The sequence below is a fragment of the Hippocampus bargibanti genome, linkage group LG07 (genome assembly GCF_051943395.1).
Source record: "Hippocampus bargibanti isolate YZ-2025 linkage group LG07, ASM5194339v1, whole genome shotgun sequence".
In the NCBI taxonomy this organism is placed as follows: domain Eukaryota; kingdom Metazoa; phylum Chordata; class Actinopteri; order Syngnathiformes; family Syngnathidae; genus Hippocampus; species Hippocampus bargibanti.
The window spans coordinates 26,354,486-26,376,239 of record NC_142740.1 but is presented as its reverse complement, the minus strand read 5'-3'; the positions used below and the strand labels follow the sequence as shown (position 1 = coordinate 26,376,239).

At 45.3% G+C, this 21,754-nt stretch overlaps 1 protein-coding gene across 1 annotated transcript in view; it reads right to left on the bottom strand.

Annotated features, from left to right (window-relative positions):
• prrc2c (proline-rich coiled-coil 2C) overlaps nucleotides 1-21,754 on the bottom strand; it is a 30,018-nt gene that overhangs the window by 4,263 nt on the left and 4,001 nt on the right. Inside the window, 25 exon segments of the mRNA XM_089001869.1 lie at nucleotides 806-906; nucleotides 986-1,198; nucleotides 2,423-2,533; nucleotides 3,743-3,974; nucleotides 4,062-4,216; nucleotides 5,153-5,274; nucleotides 5,349-5,570; nucleotides 6,322-6,490; nucleotides 6,568-6,669; nucleotides 7,553-7,645; nucleotides 7,739-7,999; nucleotides 8,835-9,029; nucleotides 9,957-10,042; nucleotides 10,124-10,520; nucleotides 11,153-11,307; nucleotides 12,033-12,190; nucleotides 13,220-13,500; nucleotides 13,502-15,656; nucleotides 16,914-17,124; nucleotides 17,574-17,829; nucleotides 17,936-18,108; nucleotides 20,000-20,633; nucleotides 20,697-20,868; nucleotides 21,349-21,436; nucleotides 21,520-21,656. Of these exon segments, the coding sequence (XP_088857995.1) occupies nucleotides 806-906; nucleotides 986-1,198; nucleotides 2,423-2,533; nucleotides 3,743-3,974; nucleotides 4,062-4,216; nucleotides 5,153-5,274; nucleotides 5,349-5,570; nucleotides 6,322-6,490; nucleotides 6,568-6,669; nucleotides 7,553-7,645; nucleotides 7,739-7,999; nucleotides 8,835-9,029; nucleotides 9,957-10,042; nucleotides 10,124-10,520; nucleotides 11,153-11,307; nucleotides 12,033-12,190; nucleotides 13,220-13,500; nucleotides 13,502-15,656; nucleotides 16,914-17,124; nucleotides 17,574-17,829; nucleotides 17,936-18,108; nucleotides 20,000-20,633; nucleotides 20,697-20,868; nucleotides 21,349-21,436; nucleotides 21,520-21,656 (6,879 nt within the window).

The following is a 21,754-nucleotide window of genomic DNA, read 5'->3' as shown; positions in this document are numbered from 1 at the left end:
TAACAACAAATAAATAGCTGATAATAATAATAATAATAATAATAATAATAATAATAATAATAATAATAATAAAATAAGAATACATTTCATTTCTAAGCGCCCTTCAAAACTCCCAAGGGCACTCTACAGTCACAGGACTGTAGAGGAAGTTAGATAGCTAGCTATATAGCTAACTACCTAGATAGCTATATGGATAATAGATAGCCAGCTAGCTATATAGCTAATAGATCTATAGATAGCCAGCGAGATTGTGTTGCATTAGAAACTTTAGACTCTCTTCTATCATCAGAAAAAAAAAGAGTTAATTCCTAAATTATATGGGTCTGGAGTTATATGAACTTGAACTAGGGGTGGCTGTACAAAATACAATATAATACATACATATTGGTTTTTATAGCGCTTTAACAACAGCTGAAGCTGGAATAAAGCGCTAACATGAAAAAAAGGGAAATGCTGCCCCCTTGTGGAAGGGAAAACATTGCCAGAGGTCTGGCCAGCGCTTTATGGGCACCCAAAAAGGGAAAATCATAACCCGAACAAATTCGGGAATGGTTCGCTATGTCATATTTTCAAGCAATATGACTTATTTGAAACTGTTTAATAATAATAATAATAATAATACATTTTATTTCTAAGCGCCTTTCAAAACTATCAAGGACACTTTACAGTCATTGGATAAGAACATTTTTTTTTCTATGATCCAAAAAAATGACCACATTTGAGGTTTGGAATGCAAGCTCCGTGTTTGAGGACGAAATTCAAAATACACATTTATTACAGCTAAGGGTGTCCAATAAATGTTGACCTGTAAGGGCTCGATGTGGGCGTGGTGCTCCGGGCGCTGACTGGAGGCGTTACAGGCTTCACATCCATAGCCCCGCCAAACAACTTGAGGTCCATATCCATCTGCAACATGTTGAAATTTTAAAAATCAAAGCCGTACACGCGGTACACAGTGTCCTCTGTTTCAGATGGTAAATAATACCTTGCTGGTAGGAGGCTGCATCATGCTGTGACTGTGACTGTGGCTGTGACCGTGGCCCATGAGGCCTCGGTACGGCTGGGAGATGGGCGGCTGTCTGCCGATGTTGGGGGGCTGTGGTTGCGGAGGTGTGGGCGGCATGGCCAAGAGGGGCTGACCGCCACCCGTGCCGAAGTTGGCCAGAGAGAGCTGGGAACCTGGCAGGGGCACCGTCACCTGGAATCAAATATGTTTTCATTTGGTCTGTTCTCAAATCATCGGAAATGTGACACAAAAAAAGACAAACTATACGGTCTCATCAAGGGTATTCGTACATTTTTATTTTCTCGTTTACTGCAACATTAACTTGTAGTGGAAACCTTCAAATTTCAAGGAAGTCCTAAATAACTAGCAAAAATTAAGCTCGTCCTTGCTAAACTCCAGTCATAGGTTCAGCAAGTCTGAACAATCATGCTTGCCGCTGCTCACCCGCACAAAAAAAATCCTGTGACTGTAAAGTGTCCTTGACAGTTTTGAAAGGCGCTTAGAAATGTATTATTATTATTAACACATAATACCGTATTTTCCGGATTTATAAAGTGCACCTTTAATGAATTATATTTTTAGAAACATTTTCCATATATCAGGAGCACTGGATTATTAACTCATTCACTGCCATTGCTGAATTTATTCAGGAATTGAAAAGCAGGATGTGGAGCGGCATTCCTGAATTTATTCGCGTTTGGTTTGTCTTGTGAGGGGGTGCCAATAAAGCGCTGGTCAGACCTCTGGCAATGTTATTCCCTTCCACCAAGGGAAAAACACATTGCATTTGCCTTTTGTCCATGTTCGCGCTTTGTTACAGCTTCAGTTGTTGTTAGAGCACTATATAAATGAATATGTATGGTATTGTGTACAGCCGCCCCCATTTCAAGCTCAGATAACTCCAGACCCATATAACTTAGAAATTAACTCTTTTTCTGATTAAAAAAAAGAGAATCTAAGGTTTCTTCCACGGCATCGAATATTTATGTTGTCCTCAAACTCAATATTCTGTGGGTCCTGCAATTTGAGTGAGAATGACAAAAGCCCTGGCACTGGAGCGGACACATTTTTACACATGTCTGGCAGATAAGTTAAGAATACCATGTGCACATTTTCCAGAATCAGAAAGGCTTATATAGTCGCACAATGGGGAAAATGTGAACTTTTTAATAATAATAATAATAAACACAGGATCTGTCATTTTTATGGTTGCAAACTTTTTATATCATTTTTCAGTTTCACCAGTAAGAGAAACAGAAAAAAATGAGTTTGACCAGTCCCTTCCTTAGCTGAATTATCAAAGGGACTCCATACGTTTCCTGTTTTAGTGGGTTTTACGTTAGCTGTCCTATTTGTTGCTTAGTAATAAAATGTGTGGTCTACAATAGTTGGGGTCCCTTTTCGATTCTCCTTTACCTGCTGCAGTGCAGAGCTGGGTGACTGGGTGCTGCTGTAGTAACTGCTTTGACCATGTTGCTGCACCTGCCCCGAATACATGTTGGAATGCTGACTCATCCCCTGACGTGCCTAAAACCACACAACACATCACAGGAACATATCTGTATTATTATTATTATTATTATTATCATTATCTTTTTTGTCTGACTATCACACGTAGGGTTATCACAAACATGTTAAGTTTCAGAAATCATAAAACGGGAGATTTTCGTACTCACGACTCTGTGGTGCGTGTTAAAATAATGTGAGCGTGACAAAAGTGCAAATTAGAAGTAAATAAAACACCACAATGCTTTCAGTGTTTATTTATACATTCAATTAGTATAAAAATGTATTTTTTTTTACATTTTCTTTTGTTTCTTTCACCTTACTGTATTGTGTCAATAGTTGCTTTATAAAATTACTTGCCGTCTTTTACATCATCCCAAATTGCTCTCCTTGCTTTCTTGCACAACTCTGTACTTGCTGTGCAATTGGAACACAAAATGCAAATAATACTCCACGATCGCTTGCTCTTATCCCAAAATATTCAGTTTGGCAACCTGACTGAAATTTACATTCATATCTTGTTTTTTTTTTTTTGAAGGAAGCTTTGGACTCTTGCAGCTTCTATCCGCCATGTTTATTCGTCCGCTGTTCTCGAACGTATGAGATTACGTGCACTGCGAGACGAGCTATTTTCCATTCTCATTTTTCGAGCCTCGGCAGAAAATGACGCCCATTGAGGCTATTCATAGTTCGGTCACTTTCCAAATCGGGGCAGATGGTATTGTTACAAAATGGTGACAAACGAGCAAAAACATTTTTGGAAACCGGGAGATTTGGCTCTCTAATTGTGAGGCGTGAGCATTGTGGTCAAAATCGGGAGTATCCCGACCAAAAAGTGAGACTTTACTTGTATGATATCAATACAGCGATACCTTGGCTTGCGAACTTAATCGGTTCCCATATAGAGTGTGTAAGGCGAAAAGTGTGTATCCCAAAAAATAATTTCCCATAGGAAACCATTAAAATGAGAATAATCCGTTCCCAATCTTCTTGACCAATCACGTGGCTTCAACCGAAGACTGGGGGCGGGGAATAGAGGACCAAGACAAGCCGGCTGCCATTTTGTTGTTAGAACGGGCTCGGTCGCGAAGGACACATCACTCATTGTAGCAGCTCCGTGTGTATCCCAAAAAATAGTTCGTATGCCAGGGAAAAATGTTCATAAATTTAACATTCGTAAAGCGAAAAGTTCAGAAGCCAAGGGGTTTGTAAACCGAGGTATTACTGTACCTGCAACAGGTGGGTGTCAATGAGCTGGGAGCCCCCCATGCCAGACGGCTGGTTCAGTTGCGGCTCAAACAGGATGGGGATGTGCTGGGTGGAGGAAGGCTGCTGGTATGCCAAGCTGGACTGCGGTTTGCCTAGATCGGGCGCCTGGACCCCGGGGTAGCTGTGCAGCGAAGGCCCCGATAGCATCATGGAAGGCTGCGACAGGCTGCTCTGCATGAACGCCTGCTGAGACCTGAAGCAAGTCCACAACACTTGACCTTGTCAAACTGAACTTTTTTTTTTTTTTGCTGTTCACAATGCTTGCCGTCACCTGCAGTACCTGTACGGCTGCAGCGAGGAGCTGAAAAGATCCTGGGGCTGCGAGACTGGAGGACCGGCGCCGAGTCCGAGTTGGGCCTGGTGCGTGTGTTGGTGCTGGGGCTGCCCTTGGAGCGGAGCGTAGATCGGGATTGGTATCTGCTGTACCGCCGTTGGCTGAAATCAGAAGGACAGCGATGCATTAGGGAAATTTAAAAAGGGGGCCAGTTGGGGGCGAAATTCTAAAATTGATGGGCCCGATTTAACGACATTGTCGAAGTACACACAACTGATTGAAATAAAGCAAAATAAATTCATTGCAGCATATTTCTAAATTGCAAATAAAAAAAACATTTGACTAAAATCTATTTTTCTAATATATCAACAATTTTAATTCAAGTAAAATAATTTATTCATACATAACATAAACATTTTATATTTTCTTTTGTTACGACACAATCCCGTGCTATTTTGATATTCAACAGTGTTACAGAAAACACAGAGAACAGACTGAGCACAATGTTTCTCGCTAGTGTCTACTTTAACAAATTTCTTTGCTTTTAAGAGTTCCAACGTGTTGCAACAGCTCTTAAATCACTCCCATTAGCCACTAAATTCGAATCATTAACAGCAGTTTGCTCAAACTAATTATCAGCACACTCCATTGTTTCTTCAAAAACAAAAATATGTTACGTTTGCTGCTTGTTTTTAATGTCGTAGAGTTTTTACTCCTGTTCTTTTGCTCCATATTGCAACTATGTTGATGTAAATCCTGCAATGCACCATGGGGAAAAAAAAAAAAATGAATATTTGACTATCTCTGATGGCAGATCACGGCGAAAATAAAACGTCTGAAAGAAAACGAACAGTTATCAATTGCTGTTTAACCAAATTATTTTTTTAGCTATTTTAACAGAAGTATGTCAAATCTGGCGTAGATCATGTAGCTATATGCGCCAATCGTAATAGACGTGCGGCAGTGCTGGCGCAGTGCAGTTACAACGTCTCGCCAGTGGCTGTCGAAATTCGTAAATGGCGCAAGGGCGCGGACGGCCCAGATGCATCCCCGTCGTATGGTACTTGATGAGAATCGCATTCGACGACTTTTCTTACCTGCGACAGGCCGGGTTGGAAGGCTTGCTGTTGCGCCAAAGAGGGAGGAGCCAGGCGAGGGTGTGGGGTGCTGAAAAGATGGCTAGTGTCCATGTAGAAGGCTGGAATCTGAGCTGCAGAACCTACATAAATGGCTAATTGTTTAAAAAGAAATAAAAAACAAGTGGAGATGCTCTTTGTAGCGTGTCGGTCTCACCTGCTGCAGACTGAGACACATAAACCTGTGGGGTCTGTTGCTGCTGGGGTAGCAGTTGGGGCACACAGCCTAGTTGGGAAAAACTGCCAGCGCCCCCGCCGGTACCACCCGAGCTCAGGGTTCCACTTTGAAGCTGCTGGGGCTTCACTTTGCAGATGTTGGGGGGATCCGAGGCCGTGGTGGTCTTGGTGCTGAGGGACGACGTCGTGTAGGTCGCTGAACCTGCGCAGATTTGAATACGAACAAATTATTAGACCGTTGTGGAGACTCACCAGAAAATGTGATTAACTCATTCGCTGCCATTGCTACATTTCTTCGGGAATTGAAAAGTGTGCCGTGGAGCGCAGTTCCCAATTTTGTTTGGGTTTTGGTTTTTCGATAAAGCGCTGGTCAGACCTCTGGCAATTTTTTTCCCCCTTCCACGAGGGTGCAGCATTTGCCTTTTGTCCATGTTAGCGCTTTGTTTGTACAGTCGCCCCCATTTCAAGCTCAGATAACTCCAGAACCCTATAACTAAGTAACTAATTTTATGAAATTATTAATTAAGTTTTTCTCTGATGAAAGAAGAGAGTACGGTTTCTATCGCTGTAATGAATGTTCCTGTAATGCTAACTCTCAAAATTCTGTGGGTCCTGCAATTTGAGTGGCATTGACAAAAACCCTGGCACCGGAGTGGACACATTTTTGCACATCGTCTGGCAGTGAATGAGTTAAGCATGTTCCCAAATCGGCGACCTTTCACCTTAGAATTCATTCCAGAGCTCTTCAAGCATTCCAAATTTTAACAAACATTTAATGCTAGTGTGAGAGCAATGCAGTTCAACCAGCTACTGTTCGTCAGCTAGGTCGTATCTGACACAGCTCCACGGTTACTATGGCAACACCCTGTCCCACCTTAATGATTACAGAAGAATCAAAAAGGATCCACTGATGTGCCGGGAAGACTTTGTGTCTCGATTTCAGCATCGGTTACCGGAAAGCGATGTGCTGGGGGTGACAGACGCCACGGGGATTTGCGCCATGGACGCTGAGGAGAATGAGTACGAAGATGCGCAGGAGGTGATGGGCGCAGAAGAAGTGGTAACCGGGGAGTTCTTCTCCAGGCTGGGCGAGTTTTCCCACGCTTTGCGAGCGGACTCCATCTGAGGTACAAAAAAGGGAACTTTCAAAACGCTGCTTGTTCATCAACATTATACAGTGATTGAGTGTGTATGTATACTTTTAGCGTTAAATCAACGGTGGCGGGGGAGACAGTGCTGAGAGGGGAGTTCTGCTGCAAGGTCTCTCGTCGAGGAAGCGGCAACGAATGTGGTAGTGCAACCTGAGAGGAAAACAGAAAACCAAGTTGGACCACCATTTTTACATGATTACCATTTGAACATACAGAGCTCCTCACCTTATGAACGAGATAGGTTCCGTTTGTAAGGTGAATTTGTTCGCAATTTGCTTCAGTGCTATATTTTTGTATGGAATGTATGTTTAAGTCAAACACTGAATGGGGAAGTATAAAACACTGACGCTCGAACAGTCGTGAAAAAAAATCCCACCTACTGTAGTACGACCTTGGGTCTTCAGTCAGCCATTACTGAAGCTACTGGCATGTAATTACTGAATCACATGCCAGCAGCCATTACTTTTTTGTTATGCATCGCGTCCTCCTGGAGCGTAAACTGGGAAGAGGGAGTTCTTCCCCGCCCACATACTCTACGCAGCCAATCGGAAGCGACCTCGGACGGAAAAAGGCGCACAATACAAAATCTAACTTACAGCATCTCTGTCCAAACATTTTGACATACCTGTGAAAACGTTCAGATGTACCATTGTTCATAACTCGATCGTTCGTAAGTCGGGGAGTGTCTATTGCACATTAACGTGACAAAGGAGGCCAAACTTTTGAGCCCAGGGGGCATGTTTAGATCAATGGCAGGGAAGTCAACAAGATCAGGGCAAATAAAAAATATATACATTTCTAAATAAAAACAAATACAGTAAAGTCTCGTTATATCGAAATTGGATATATCGATAGTCCCGGTTATATCGATACTATTTCTATGCACGCACGGAGAAAATTACATGCAAATAGGGTCGGATATATCGATAGTCCCGGTTATATCGATATTTTTTCGGACTCCCTTGAATATCGATATAACGAGACTTTCCTGTACATGGGTGTGACGTTTCGATTTGGTTAAAAGGACACTCACATTGGCGACCAGACTCTCTTCCATTTTGTTGTTTCCAGTTGGAACACTATCAGCAAGTGAGGAAGAAGGTGTGGTGTAGTCTGTAACAGATTCCTGAGAAAAAAAAACGAAAAAAAAAAAACCCAAGCTAACTTTTCAGCTACATCATAACAACACGCAAACGGAGAGATTGTCGATGAATATTACCTTAGTGTTGCTGGTGTACTCAGCCGAGGGCACCGTGATCATACCCTCGATGTCTCTGCCCAGCTCGCCGACCGCCGCGTCACTGGTGGGGGGACTGGATGCGGCAGTTCTGTTGACGACGCCTCCTCCCGGAACTCCCGCTTCAGTTCCCTCGCCATCTCCTCCTCGGGCGTCTTTCGCCTTACGGTTTTTCAAGGAGCGCTCTTTTCCAATCGGACCGGGCTTATATTCCTTGGTTTCAACTGGCTCCATGTTGGGGAGCTAAGTAACAGATTTTAGCAGTTAGATTTGGATATCAGGACCCTTATTTTTTTAAATGATATTATATGACAACTTCTTAGCAAAAGCTAAGCTCTAAGCTGTGGAGCAATGACATTTTTTTTACTGTAGGCAAATTTTTTACTGTAGGCTCAACAGTCCTTTAAAAGGTTTACAGATGTCCATTGTCATGTGGCGCAATATTTTTTTATACTGTAATTGATCTGGTCAGTTTTATGCATCAATAGCTTCAAATGATACTTTCTTGGTCATGATGTTAAATTAAAACAAGAATATGTGTGTGAATATTGCTGCTGAAACAATTTCAGAATAATAATACATTTAATTTATAAGCGCCTTTCAAAGCTCTCAATTTGGAAAGGAAAATGATGCATTCAATGTCTGTGGGACAAATGGAAAAGATGGCCACTATTTGAAAGCATATGCTCAAACAAGACATTTTCTTTCAATGAAAAGGTGTCTTCAGCCGTCATCTGTACTTTGAAGGTGTGTTTCGCTCCTCATCCGAAAAGCTGAGTCAGTGAACTAAAATCTTGCTGGTCGCTTTGGCCCTCTGTATATCCCTTATGTCCAGAGGTGGCGGTGCCAGACCTCTGCTTTGACAGGCACCGCCACCTCTGGACATAAGGGACATATATAGGGCCAGAGCAACCAGCAAAATTTTACTTCACTGACTCAGCTTTTCGGATGAGGAGCGAAATGTCCGACACCTTCAAAGAAGTACCGATGGCAGCTGAAGAAACCTTTTTATTCATCGACTACTCCGTTACGAATAAGATCTTGCACAGAATACATTTTTAAAATAAATCTTACATACCTTTTGCGTTTTGATGGGTCCAGCGCGAGGTTGTTTCTGTCTTTGTTCTTTCGGGGCAGGAAGCTTATTGTCCGTGGTGGTCTCGAGCAAAGAGGGAACGCCGTCACTGTCTGTACTGCCTGCGGATGACGGCGCCCCGAACTGAATACTGTCGATGGCCATCTCCACGCCACCCTCTGAACCAGATTTCCCATTCTGAAGGAGAATGATAGGCATGTAACTACCAAACGGCAACATCATACAGTGATACCTTGGCTTACGAACTTAATTGTTTCCCAGAGAGAGTGTGTAAGGCGAAAAGTGTGTATCCCCAAAAAAATATTTCCCATGGGAAACCATTAAAATGAGAATAATCCGCTCCCAGGTAACCATGAAACATAATTTTCTACTTTTCTACTTTCTACTTACTATTTTCTAAGCCTTAGAACTACACAAAATATACGTTATTTTATGTATAATAAATGTGCTATGGTATTATAATTAAAGAAATAAACGGTACTGTAAAATAAAGTGGTTTTATTTACCTTTGTGATGGTTGATGGCATGGAGTGGCCGGTTTCATCAGCATTTAAACACTTGGTGAGGAACGTAGCCTTCTTCTTTCACCATATTGAGGAATGATCCCTTCGAGGTGCTTTTTATGCTATAATTTTACCTTGTTCCACATCAATCGTGTTCTGTTTAGCTGGGTTGATAGCTTTTTGCATCAAGTGTGCAGATGGCTTGTGCGGGTTATTTGTGGAGCCTGATTGATGACGTGGAGTCCAAATTTCACTGTTTTCTATCCATTTTGTCACTCTGTCATCTGCCTGTCTCTTTAATGTTTAAACCACCTGCTGCGTTCTTGACCAATCACGTGGCCTGAACCGACGACTGGGGGTGGGAAATAGAGGGCCAAAACAAATTTTCATAAATGTAATATTCGTAAACCGAAAAGTTCGTAAGCCAAGGGGTTCGTTAACCGAGGTATCACTGTACCTCCAACACACACGCAGCTTGACTTCCTTGAAAATACTGATTTTAAAATGTACACAGGCATGACTACTCAAGTCACTTGAAGCCTCAGAGATGAACGACATCTCCGACCTATCGGAAACTGCAGGTGGGAAAGTTGAAACAAACCTCAGCGGAGACGGTGCCGGTAAAGGAGGTCAGAGGTTTGTTCCAGGCACTCACAGAAGGAGGCTGAGGAGGGCTGATGGGACCCACTGCCAAGAAATTCCAAGTGATTAGCCGATACCAACAGTCAGATATTTAAAACGAGCAGCAGAAGGGGGTGAACAACGTACGCTTTTTGACATCGGGGAGGCCAGCCGGGGCGGCGACTTTCTTCTCCCAAAGCTCGGTACCCAGATTGCCGTGCGTTTGTGCATTGGCTGCGGTGGCGGGGAGGTTCTTTGAGGTAAATTCCACAGTTGCAGTCGGCATGGGGGGCACTGTTCCTTCCAGGGTTTGGGGCGATGCGGCTGGCTGAGCGGACGCCAGGTGAGGATGCTGGGGGGCGGAGATGGCAGGTTGTTGCTGGACTTGGGGGGCAGATGCTGGTGCTGCGGGTTGAGATTGCGACGAGATCTGGTGCTGTTGCGGTTGTTGTTGTTGCTGCGATGATTGCTTTTTAGCAAATCTCGGGGGCAACTTTCCTCCGCTACCTCTGCTCTTGTCGCCGGAACCTTTTTTACCCCAATTCTGAAAGTCAAAGTCAAAGTCAGCTTTATTGTCAAATATAAATGACATACAGCACAGATGAAATTAATGTCCTCTCTGACCCAGCGTCCTAGGCACTTATAATGTGGCTAAAAAAGACAGACAATTGACAACTGACAGTACATGTAATTCCTGAATGAAAAGTGAGGTAGGGTCGTATTAAAAGTGAGGTAGTGTTGTATGTAAAGTGACGTAGTGTAGTAATGCAAAAACCAAAAAAAGGTTGAAGTGAGGTCTTGCAGGAAAAAAAATGAGTTCAGGATGGTAGTACAGGGTGTAGCGTGTACTCAGAGTTTGGTGAGTATGGCAGTGGGAAGGGGCAGGGGGGGCAGGGCTGGGAGGGAGTTGAGTCTCCTGACTGCCTGGTGGCAGAAAGTGCAGCGTAAGACATCAGATGTTGAAAAACACACACCAGAGTATGTTTTTTTTGCCTTCACTAATTCCAATACAGTGATACCTCAGTTTACGGACGCTTTACCTTACGAACTTTTTGTATTACGAACATTAAATTTGCGAGAATATGATCTTGGCATACGAAATAGTTTTCGGCAAACGAGCCAAACCCCACGGAGCGCCACGGCGGCTGAGGTATCACTGCATCTCAATCTTCCCACCTGAGTAGTTTGCTCTTCTTTCTTCCGCTTCTCCTCATCCTGGAGACGTTTTTGTTGCTTGCGTGAGACCACTTCCGTGAATCCGTCGTCATTGGTGCTGGACTGCGGATCATCTGTGGTGGTGACCTCAGGGTGGTCGTCGATGATGACCACACCTATGGCAACGGACATTTTTATTTACTGTATTTTCCTGTTTATACGGTGCAACCAAAAGCCTTGATTTTCTTCAAAAGATGACACTGCGCCTTTTATACGCAATTTAGATACAGTAAAGTCTCGTTATATCGATATTCAAGGGAGTCCGAAAAAATATCGATATAACCGGGACTATCGATATATCCGACCCTGTTTGCATGTAATTTTCTCCGTGCGCGCATAGAAATAGTATCGATATAACCGGGACTATCGATATATCCGATATCGATATAACGAGACTTTACTGTATTATGATATTATTGTGGAACTGTCGCGGCTTGGAATTGAAGCAGATTTACGTGGGACAGGATATCTGAGACAATCTTTTTTCGTCAACGGATGGTTCAGTTTCGTGTTTGCTTTCAACATTCATCTTGTAGCAGGCATGCACATTTCACCATGACGTCCCTGAACCACTGGGGAAAAAGACGCTTTTCCCCCCGACCATAGAAGTAGTGCGTAACCCCAGCCTCAACTCTAGCGCTTTATAATGCGGTGTGCCTTATATTTGGAAATTAATTGAAGGTGTGCCTTATACTCCAGTGCACCTTATATATGGAAAAAGTTTGAAAACACACCATTCATTAGGGGTGCGCTTTATACTCAGGTGCGCCTTATACACCCAAAAATACAGTATTTTTTTTCCATCTCTCTCAAAACAAAATAAAATAAAATGTTGACTCACTGGCATAATTGTTGAGGTCAAACTGCAAAAGTGCATTCTCTTTGGGCTTCTTGATAGCCAATTTGACCTCATCTTTGCGACGTGCCGCCTGATCTTTGGCAGACCTCGATGATCCGGAGGCTGATGCGGTTCCATCAGAGCTTTGCTGAGCGCCAGGGCTGAATAAAAAAAAAAAAGACTTACAAAGTTAACATGCATTATATGAAGGTTCATGAATGAACTGAATGTGAACAAACTCATAAAATCTCAATGTAAAGGACAACTGACACCTGCGGACAAGTTGCATCCATAATTTGTAAAATCACTTCAAATGACTTCTACTGAGCGCATTTTATAAATTCCACCGCATATAGCTATATTTTATGTTTTAAGACTCACGCTGAATATTCAGGAAGTCTTGTATTCGAGTTGATGATGATGCCTGACGTGACATCACATTCGGAAAGCCCCTGACCGACAAAGCTATGCATTTTGGGCACTTTTTTTCTTCTCATAACACCGTGTTGATCGCGAAATTAGAAGGAAAACTACATAAATAACGTGATGGTGAATCGTTGTGTGTCGCACCAAGACTACCAATTGCAGTAAAAGGCAGAAAGATGGTGTTAAGTTGACACAAATTCCCAGCAGACAAATCAGCCCATTTCCAAAGGAGGTAGTGCGCCATCTTGTTCATTTTCTGGTACGCTAGATTTGAGTCCAGACGGCTCAAATTGATACGGGAGGACTTCTTTAATCGATTGCAAACATTTATGCTTTCCTCTTCAGAAATATTTGAATCATATTTATAACTAGATGAGTAACAAGAAAGCATCTTCTCCGAATTTGAACTCTCTGAAGCCATTGTTTTGATTCTCGAGCAGGGCAGTTTGTGACGGTGTATCCTGGCGTGACGTCACGACCAAGGGGGCGGGACTTTCTGAATCTCACCCTTTCTGAGCTATTTTTGTGGCAGTTTTGGGAGACTTGCAGTTTTTTTGCAGATTTTGAACACTTTACGTCATTTTTATTGGTGTTTTGCATTTGACTAAAAATATCCGCCTGCGTGTTTTGGATATTTTAGATGCTATAAAATGTTTTTCTGATGTCAGTTAGGAAACAAAAAAATGGTGTCGGTTATCCGGTCGGTCAAGACTGACTGCCTCAGCATTAGCCAGGAAAGCCCGTTAGCATAGCTGCAAACTCACCCTTTGCGGCCACCTTTGGCTCCCCCTCTTCTGTCCCCTTTGGGAACGCCGTAGCTGCGACCTGGTTTAGCTCCACTGTTGCCTCTTCGGTTTTGTCGCTCAATCGGCCTCTGGCTGGAGAAGCTTCGCTTGCCAGCGGCGGCTCCATCTCGTTTGGGTGAGATGACTCCCTCTGGGGGGCTTTTACTCGGCGTCAGAGAGCGATGAACCGGCGCAGGTACGGGGGTGGCGGTCGTGTTGCTGGCAGCCTCTTGTGCTCCCCGTCTCTCCTCTCGTTCTCTTCCTCTCGTTGAAGTCACTGCTCTCGGACGCCGTCTCCCATTCTTCATTGGCTTGATCGGACGAGTTCTGGTTGGACAAGTCGGGGGATTTTGTTCCGACGGTGGCGGGGGCGGCGCCCGTTTCAGTGAAGGCCCCGTCGTGGGGAGCAGGGAGGTTGTGTGCAGCCGCCGGGGCTGCGTCTGCTGCGGGGATCGTCAAGGGAGTTCCTGGCGCTCTTGATAATGTCGGAGAGACGGATGCAGGCGCAGATATGGCAGCAGTGGCAGGGGCAGGCACAGGGGGGAGTGACACAGGGCAACTTGGGCCTGGATTGCCACTTGCCAGCACGGCAGCCTCTCGTTCCTTTAGCCGGCGGAAGCGGGGGGGTTTATCTTGCCTCGGGGGTCTTGTCGGTCTAGTTCGGCGAGGTCGTTCTCTGCTGCTTTGAGGGCCCCCGTCTATGAATTTCTTCACGTCAGATCTCGGTGGCCGTCGATCCGACGGGGGATGATCGTATCTTGATGTGGACGCCATGTCCTCAGGTCTGAATGTCTCCATCGGCTTGGAAGGCCACTGAGATGAGGATTCTCTGGGTGGCCTTCGAAGAGGGGCGGAACGAGGGGCTCCGCGATCCCTGGCTCCACCTCGTCTACTATATAACCCACCTCTTCCCCGCCGAGAAGGTTCTCCTTTGGGTAGAAAACCGGGTTTGGGCCTGCCTTCGTCATCAAATCTCGATCCCATTTTCTCCGCCATGTGCGGTGGTCCAAAGCCCGGCTTGTGGAGGCCAGAACGCACCTCACCGGGGAAATCGCGTCGAAGAGGGCGGCTGGGCTTGGCGCTCGGCTCACGATCAGATGGCCCGGTGTCACTGGCGGACTCCCTTCCACCTTCACTTTCAGAGCCCGTGTCCGAGCCCCGACGGCGCCTGCGCTTCGGTATAACCTCAAAATCAGAGCTCTCGCTGCGCGTCTCGCTTTCCTCTCTGTTACGGAAGGCCACCGCTCCGGAAGGTAGATCCGAGCGGGATCGGGGTTCTCTGTGAGGGTACTCCCGGCTACGACCGCGACCTCCTCTTCCTCGGCCGCTGTACGTCCCGCGGAAGCTCCGCCCTCTGGAATAATACTCTCCTCGACCGCGCCCTTTGAAATTAGCGTCGACCGGCCACTCCCTGTCTCGGTCCCTGTCCATTTCTTTCTCCCGCTCGCGGTCACGTTCCCTCTCCTCGCGTCTGTAGTTACGGAGAGCGATATTTGACTCCTTTCTGGATGGCAATTTCGGTTCTGGGTGCTTTTCACTGCCGAGTGGTTTTTCAACCTTATCTTCCTGAGAGGAAGACGTAGGAACCCCAGAAGATGTGAGGGACTCTCTGGCTTTCGCAAGGCCAATCGGTGTTTCTTCAGCCTCAGCGGCTTCTCTTTTGCACTCGCCTTGTGTTCTGGGGCCTTCGGACGCTGCGGTTGCGACAGCTGCGGCGACGGCGGCAGCCACACAGGGAGTTTTGGAGCCTTGGTCCTTTTTAGTTCTGTCCCCCCTTTCTCCTCTCTCATGACGCTTCTCTCTCTCTTCTCTTTGCTCTCGCTCTTCTTTCATATCTCTTAGAACAGGCTTCTTGATTGGTCCAGACCTGCGGAGGGGTCTCTCTCCGCCCAGTCCTTCTCTGCGGCCTGGCCTCCCACCCCAGCGTAACTCAGCCTTTTGCTTGCTGGGAACAGGTAGAGGCAGCTTCTCTGGTTTGTGGAGTCCATCGGCCGGCGGTGTGGCCCTGTTGGTGGTCAACGTGGCGGGTGCGAAGAGTTCGTTATGAGGCTTTTCGTCGACACGGTCGCCGGAGTCTTGCAGTTCTAGTGTTTTGGTTCCCAGTGGTAGCCCATCAAACCTGGTCTCGTCAAGCTTTAGCGAGTGACAGGAGCCCTGGGAGACGCTTCTTTGTAGCATAGCTTTTCCTAGTGCTTCAACTTCTTCCCCACTCGGGAGACCGGACTCATCATGCTCCAAGCTGGAGGTGACGGGGACCCGGTCGATAGGTCCAGGCACATCATCTGGGGTCTGTGAAAAGGCTGGTATGTGTTCAGGTGGGTCCCTAAAGAAGTTATTCTTGCGGGAGTCCAAAGCACTGTGTTCTTGGGGATACAGTGACGGTAGACTCTTTTCCAAATCTAAACCAGAATCAATCCTAAAAATTGGAAAAACACTCTGTTAGATAGTGATAGAAAATAGACAGTATAGAAGTTGTTTAAAAGTCTCATGCCGCCGAACACAAGGCCCACAATGGAAGTACAGAAAATCTGGGGTCAATCTGAGGTGAACAGACACAGCCTGTTAAACTGTCATTTTTATGTAGGAGATCAGGCCTTGGAGTAATTTACGACTTTGTAAACTCCTTCACAGGAAGAGGTTATTAGCCATATTATAAATCTATCAGTTCATGGAAAGGACAACCAATTAAAATGTCTATGTTCTGTTGTTTTATAGTTGGTGCTTGGGACGTCCAGGGGTGTGGTATTCAAATCAAGAAGAATATGTTTTACTAATGTAACACAACCGAAGTCTCCGGACAAGTTGTGTCCATAATTTGTAAATTTTACGTTTTAAGACTCGCGCTGAATATTCAGGAAGTCTTGTTTTTGAGTTGGTGACGAGTCCGTACGTGACATCACTAAAGGACCGCCCTTGACCGTAAAAAAGATGCATTGTAGCGGTCCTTCCATCACGTCAATGTATTTTGCTGTATTTGTTTGGTCTGGGGACCATGTGCACCCAAAAGCCGCCAGAAGGCCAGAAGAGGGCGTCCAAGCGCCATATAAGGAATTTATCCGCCTGTGGAAACGGAGGTGGCTACTGGAGGTCGCCATTTTGTGCCTCTTTTTTTGGGTGAGAGATTTTCCCCCAATGTTGCCTCAAAATGGCAAAAATACATTCTTTAATCGATTGCAAACATGTATGCTCTCCTCTTCAGAACTATTTGAATCATATTCATAACTGGATGTGTAACAAGAAAGCATATTCTCCGAATCTGAAGCCATTGTTTTGATTCACAAGCAAAGACGTCTTGGCGTGACGTAACGAACTGTGGGCGGGACTTTCTGAAAATGCCCAATTCGCAGCTCATTTTTTTGCAGATTTTGGACACTTGAACTCATTTTTATTGGTGTTTTGCATTTGACTACAAATATCATACTGCGTGTTTTGGGTATTTTGGATGCTATAAAACGTTTTTCTGGTGTCAGTTAAAAAACAAAAAAGTGACGGCGGTTGTCCTTTAAATTATCATATACTCTCAATAAATAGCTTGGCAGAGGGCTGCAGAAGTTGGCCATCGGTCATGAATGGCTGAATCCCATGCCGGCAGTAAAAGACAATCTTCCTGTGTTCGAGCCTTTGTTCACAGTGTCCAGCAAACATCTATGAGAGATGTAAGTAAATGAGTTACCTTGGCTCTTTGCTCTCATCACGCAATTTGGGGGGAGTTACAGACGGCAGTGGTTCCGACGGTGGGTATGGCTCGGAGCCCCATACCATCCTTGAATCAGGCGGCAGGCCATGGTCACGGATTGGTCGAGTCAGGTGGTCAAAGGAGTCGGAGCTGGAGCTCGAATTGTCCCCCGGCTCTCTGCGCGCAATTTGTTTCGGCGCAATCCTCCCTGGAGAGGATCAGGAGGGACAAAACGATTGATGTGCAGTTTGATTAAGAGTCATGTGAAAATAGGAAGTACTTTTATGTCTGGAGTGTAAATGTATTTTAGGGGGATGTTTTACAGCTAAGTTGTGGCTTGACACCACATACAGTCTTTGCGGTACTCTAATAACGCTGCTAAAAGCCAAAAGTCTATGTAAGCTCTCAGTCGTACAGGAGTGGTCCATCGATGAGAAGGATTCTTCAGCCATCACCTGTACTTCTTTGAAGGTGTCGGACGTTTCGCTCCTCAAACGAAAAGCTTTGTCAGCATTGCTGTTGCCACTGTTCGCTGATGAAGCTTTTCGGATGACGAGCGAAACGTCCGACACCTTCGAAGAAGTACAAATGACGGCTGAAGAAACCTTTTCATTGATAAAAACTAAAAGTAAAAAAAAAAAAAAAATTCAAAGTTACCGGTGTGAATGTTGGTCGGCATGTCCATGGGTGGGCGCCCGGACATCATGCGAGGGTCCATGTAAGACTGCATCATGATCCAGCGAGGATCAAAGCCCATCGAGGCCAGGTGCTGGTGATGGGGTCCGATGGGTTGATACATTGAGCGGTGTTGCTGTGGTTGTTGGGTAGCTGGAACCCCACCACTAGCCGATGGCGACACAGAGCCCGCGCTTTGTTGTTGCTGCTGTTGCCATTGCTGTTGCTTCATTTGCTCCTAAGACCAATAAAGAAAAAAAATAATTGAGTATGTAATATTTCTCAATTTTCTTCAATCATGATATTCTAGCTAAAGAAGAAAAATATTTTGATTTTTATTTTACCTGTTGTCTGAGGAAACGAGGCGGCAGGGATTTTTGAAACTGTTTGGAGTAGCCGGAGGTGAGGGAAGGGCGCATAGCAGCGGTGGCCTCTCCCTCTAGCAGCGGAGGTGCGATGGCTACATCCTCACCACTGGGGGTGTCCAGGGCAGGCAGTGACAGGTGTGCTTCATCCACTATAAACAGAAACACACAAAGTACAAAAAAAAATACATGAACACATTTAAAACTCCAAGTAAGGTGAAGTGTGAGGTGGTCTGGCTTATTGTGATGTTTTTTTTTTTTTTTTTTTTTTTTACTGGAAATTTAACTCATTCGCTGCCATTCCCGAATTGAAAAGTGTGACATGGAGCGCCCTTCCCGAATTTGTTCCGTTTTTTTTTTTTAATGCGGGGGCTGCCGATAAAGTGCTGGTTAGACCTCTGACAATGTTTTTCCCCTTCCATGAGGGGGCAGTATTTGCCTTTTGTACATGTTAGCGCTTTGTTACAGCTTCAGCGGTTGGTAAAGTGCTATATAAATCAATATGTATGTATTGTATTTTGCACGACTGCTCCCATTTCAAGCTCAGATAACTCCAGACCCAAATAATTTAGGAATTAACTTTTTTTCTGATGATAGAAGAGAGTCTAAGGCATGAGTCTTTGTCCATGTATTTTTGAGTGATTTTGAATTGGTCTTCCACTTAGTGTTTTTTTTCCCCCAAGATGGCGCCTGAGTAGGCAGCCGTCAGCAAGTGCTCTCGTGAGCCTTGCTTTTTTTGTTGTTTTTGTCTTGTTATTGTGTTTTCTTTTGTCACTTTATGTTGTTGTGCGTTGTGTGGAACGGATATGGATTGTTTTTCATCATTTTTGGCCACGACAATCATCAAGGAGAAGACTGTGGTGAGCGGTTGCGAATGGGAGGAATGTCGGAGCAATTTGACTGTCATCGCTGGACAGCTCTGGGGCCATTGGGGTTTTTTGCGCCTGTAATGGGCAGCATCTTCACAGCCCCGCTTTGTTCAGCGGAAAGGTCGGTGCTGTTGGTCAGTCTGCGGTTGGATGGATGCATGGCTTGATGAGCCCGCGATAAGAAGAAAGGAGCGTCAGCGCAGAGCGCCGATGCGTGTGTGTAACTGTCGCGGCTTGTAATTGAAGCGGATTTATGTGGGACAGGAGATGTGAGACAATGTCTTGTCGTCAATGGATACTACAGCTTCGTGTTTGCTTTCAACATTTAGCTTGTAGTAGACATGCAAATTCCACCATGACGTCCCTGATCCACTGCTGAAATGGATGCTTTGATCCTCTCCTCTTTCATCTAGAACTGCTTCATGTCATCACAAAGACGGTACCGCAAGCCCCGAAGAATGAATGACTGTGTCTTTGTGTTGTCATATTTGTCATTTTTGTTTTTCCCAAGATGGCGGCGCGTGAACACGCAGCGACTCCCCTCTCCCTCCCAGCAAATTGGCGTTTTCATGTTTATTATGTTTGTTAAAGTCATTATAAGTGCCTTGCATGCTGGGTCCGAGAGGACAGTAATTTCATCTGTGCTGTATGTCATGCATATTAGCATATTTGACAATAACGCTGACTTTGACTTATTCAAAAAGACATACAGTACGTTGTTTTTGTTTGGTGCTGTTCAGTGACCTTTTTTTACCTCGTATAAAACTTATCTGCTTGAATTCAGTGGTTGGGAAAAATCAATCTGGGGCAGTGATTTCCAACCAGTGTGCTGTGAGAGAGCATTAGTTGCGGCGTGGGAAATTAGGCTATGAAATGTGTGTTTTGGCTCAATAAACGGCTGGAAAACACAAGGATAAGTGCGTCCAATTGGAGGTAAGTAGGGGATAAGGACTTAAGAGTTTGTCAAAGTATGAGCTGTGAAATTGGACCAAAACACCGGTTCCATTTTGTGCATGGATTTTTTTAAAAACATTTTCCTCTTTTGATTGACATGGACCGAATTTTGAGTCCAAAAGTGAAAACGGTGTCAGGGGAAAATTCTGTCTGACTTTCCAAGGGATGCCAAAGAGTAAGTTTTGGAAGGCCATGGAAGATTTATGAAATGTGCCTTCACCTCTGTTGTCCTCCATGTTGAAATAGTCACGGATAGGCACTGTTTTCCGTTCAGCTTGGTTCTCTTCGGCAAGCGGTTCAACCTCCGCCAAGGTGCTCTCGGCTTCGGTCGGAGGCTCTGGGGCTGAGACCACATGCACAGGGGAGGCAGGTCGATGATGTAGGGCGACCTCCGCTTTGTCTTCTTCCTCTGCGTTTGGTTCGACTTGCTCAAGTTTGATCGCCGCCTCGTCCCGGTCTGCCCTATCGGGAAGCTGAGTTTGTACCACAGAGGCTTGTTGCTGTAAAACTGAAAGCGAAGGTACAGGGCTCTGTGCATGATCAGGCGCTGATTGAGTTTCCTCTTTGGGAGCCTGACTCTCATCGGATGTGGTCTGTGGCAAAGTGGTTTGAGCCTCGGTCATTTGCCGATGTTTTTCATTGAGCCGTTTCAGTTTTTCGGCGCACGCGGCGAGGCGCTGCTCTTCCATTCTCCGCTCTTCTTCCTCTCTCCTGCGCCTCGCGCGTTCCACAGCTTCGGAAACTTCCGATGACTTCTTGCGTTTCTGCCGCCAAGCCTCCGAGTCTTCGTCTGCGGGCGCGATCGGCGGTTTGCTGCCGCGCAGAGCGCCGCCGCTACTTGCACGAGAGCCGCCCTAGGGAACACGTACGATGTTGATTATGTGGTTTCAGTGTGCACACAATGCATTACTTACTACCTGGTAGTCTTGCAGGGTAGCTTTGTTGTAATGGCCCACGCTGCCGGGTGACGGCGCTCTGGGATCGGCACTGTCTGCCCATGATGTTTTACCACCTCCATGCTGGTCCTCTGAACTATCCTGACCATCTGGAGGACGCGTTCTCATACGCTCCACTTTACCCATCCACTCCCTAAAAGATTTTAAACAAGTATTGTTGTTGTATTGAACAGAGGATCGGGACACAAAAATCATGGCATTTTGATGAACAACCTATTAGAAATGCGTCTTTATTCAAACACCAAATCCATCCTGTGTTGCTTGTGTGTTCTACATACATGGCCAATAAAGATGATCCTGAAATGGTGGTTTCAAAGAGCAGTTGAGGGACAATCGACAATGCAGTATGAATCTGTGTGGACTTTGTGGGTTTAAACACACACACAAACTAAACTATGCTCGAAATGGTTATAGCTCTCAGTACCCCCCATCAAAATGATTTACTTCACTCTTGACTTAAAATGAGCATTTCAATGTGGCGTTTTTTTCCCCATTCGCCAGTAAGGGGTGAGATTTATGAGACAATATTTGATGTTCTTTTAACTGTAAGCAAGAGACTGGAAATACCAAGTAAATCATGAGGAAATTGATGGAACACTTTAAAAACACTTACCAGTTTTCTCCTTTTTCTTTAGCAGCTTGGTTCTCCTCGTCATCACTGAAGTTGAGCTTTTCCGTATAGTCCACCTCCATCTGAGCTCCTGGGAGGTGGCGTAGATGGTAAATGTTAAGTAGGATCAAGGCACGGGGACACGTTTTATTCAAATCCATTGCTTTTACTGACCGGCCCAGCCTTCATCAGCATCGGTGTCTAAGTTGTCCAGCTCTTTGAGCTCCGTCGCGCTTACGATCGATGGTCGGTCAGGGTCCTGGAGCCACGCTTGGGGCGGTGGTTGCTGCGGTCGTGCTGAGCGAGGAGCCCTGAAGGGAAAAAGTTACACAATCGACAAGAGTAAGCTATGTGGGAAGCCGTAGTAAGTCATGAAAACGAAATATCACCGACTTCCAGGCGGGAACCC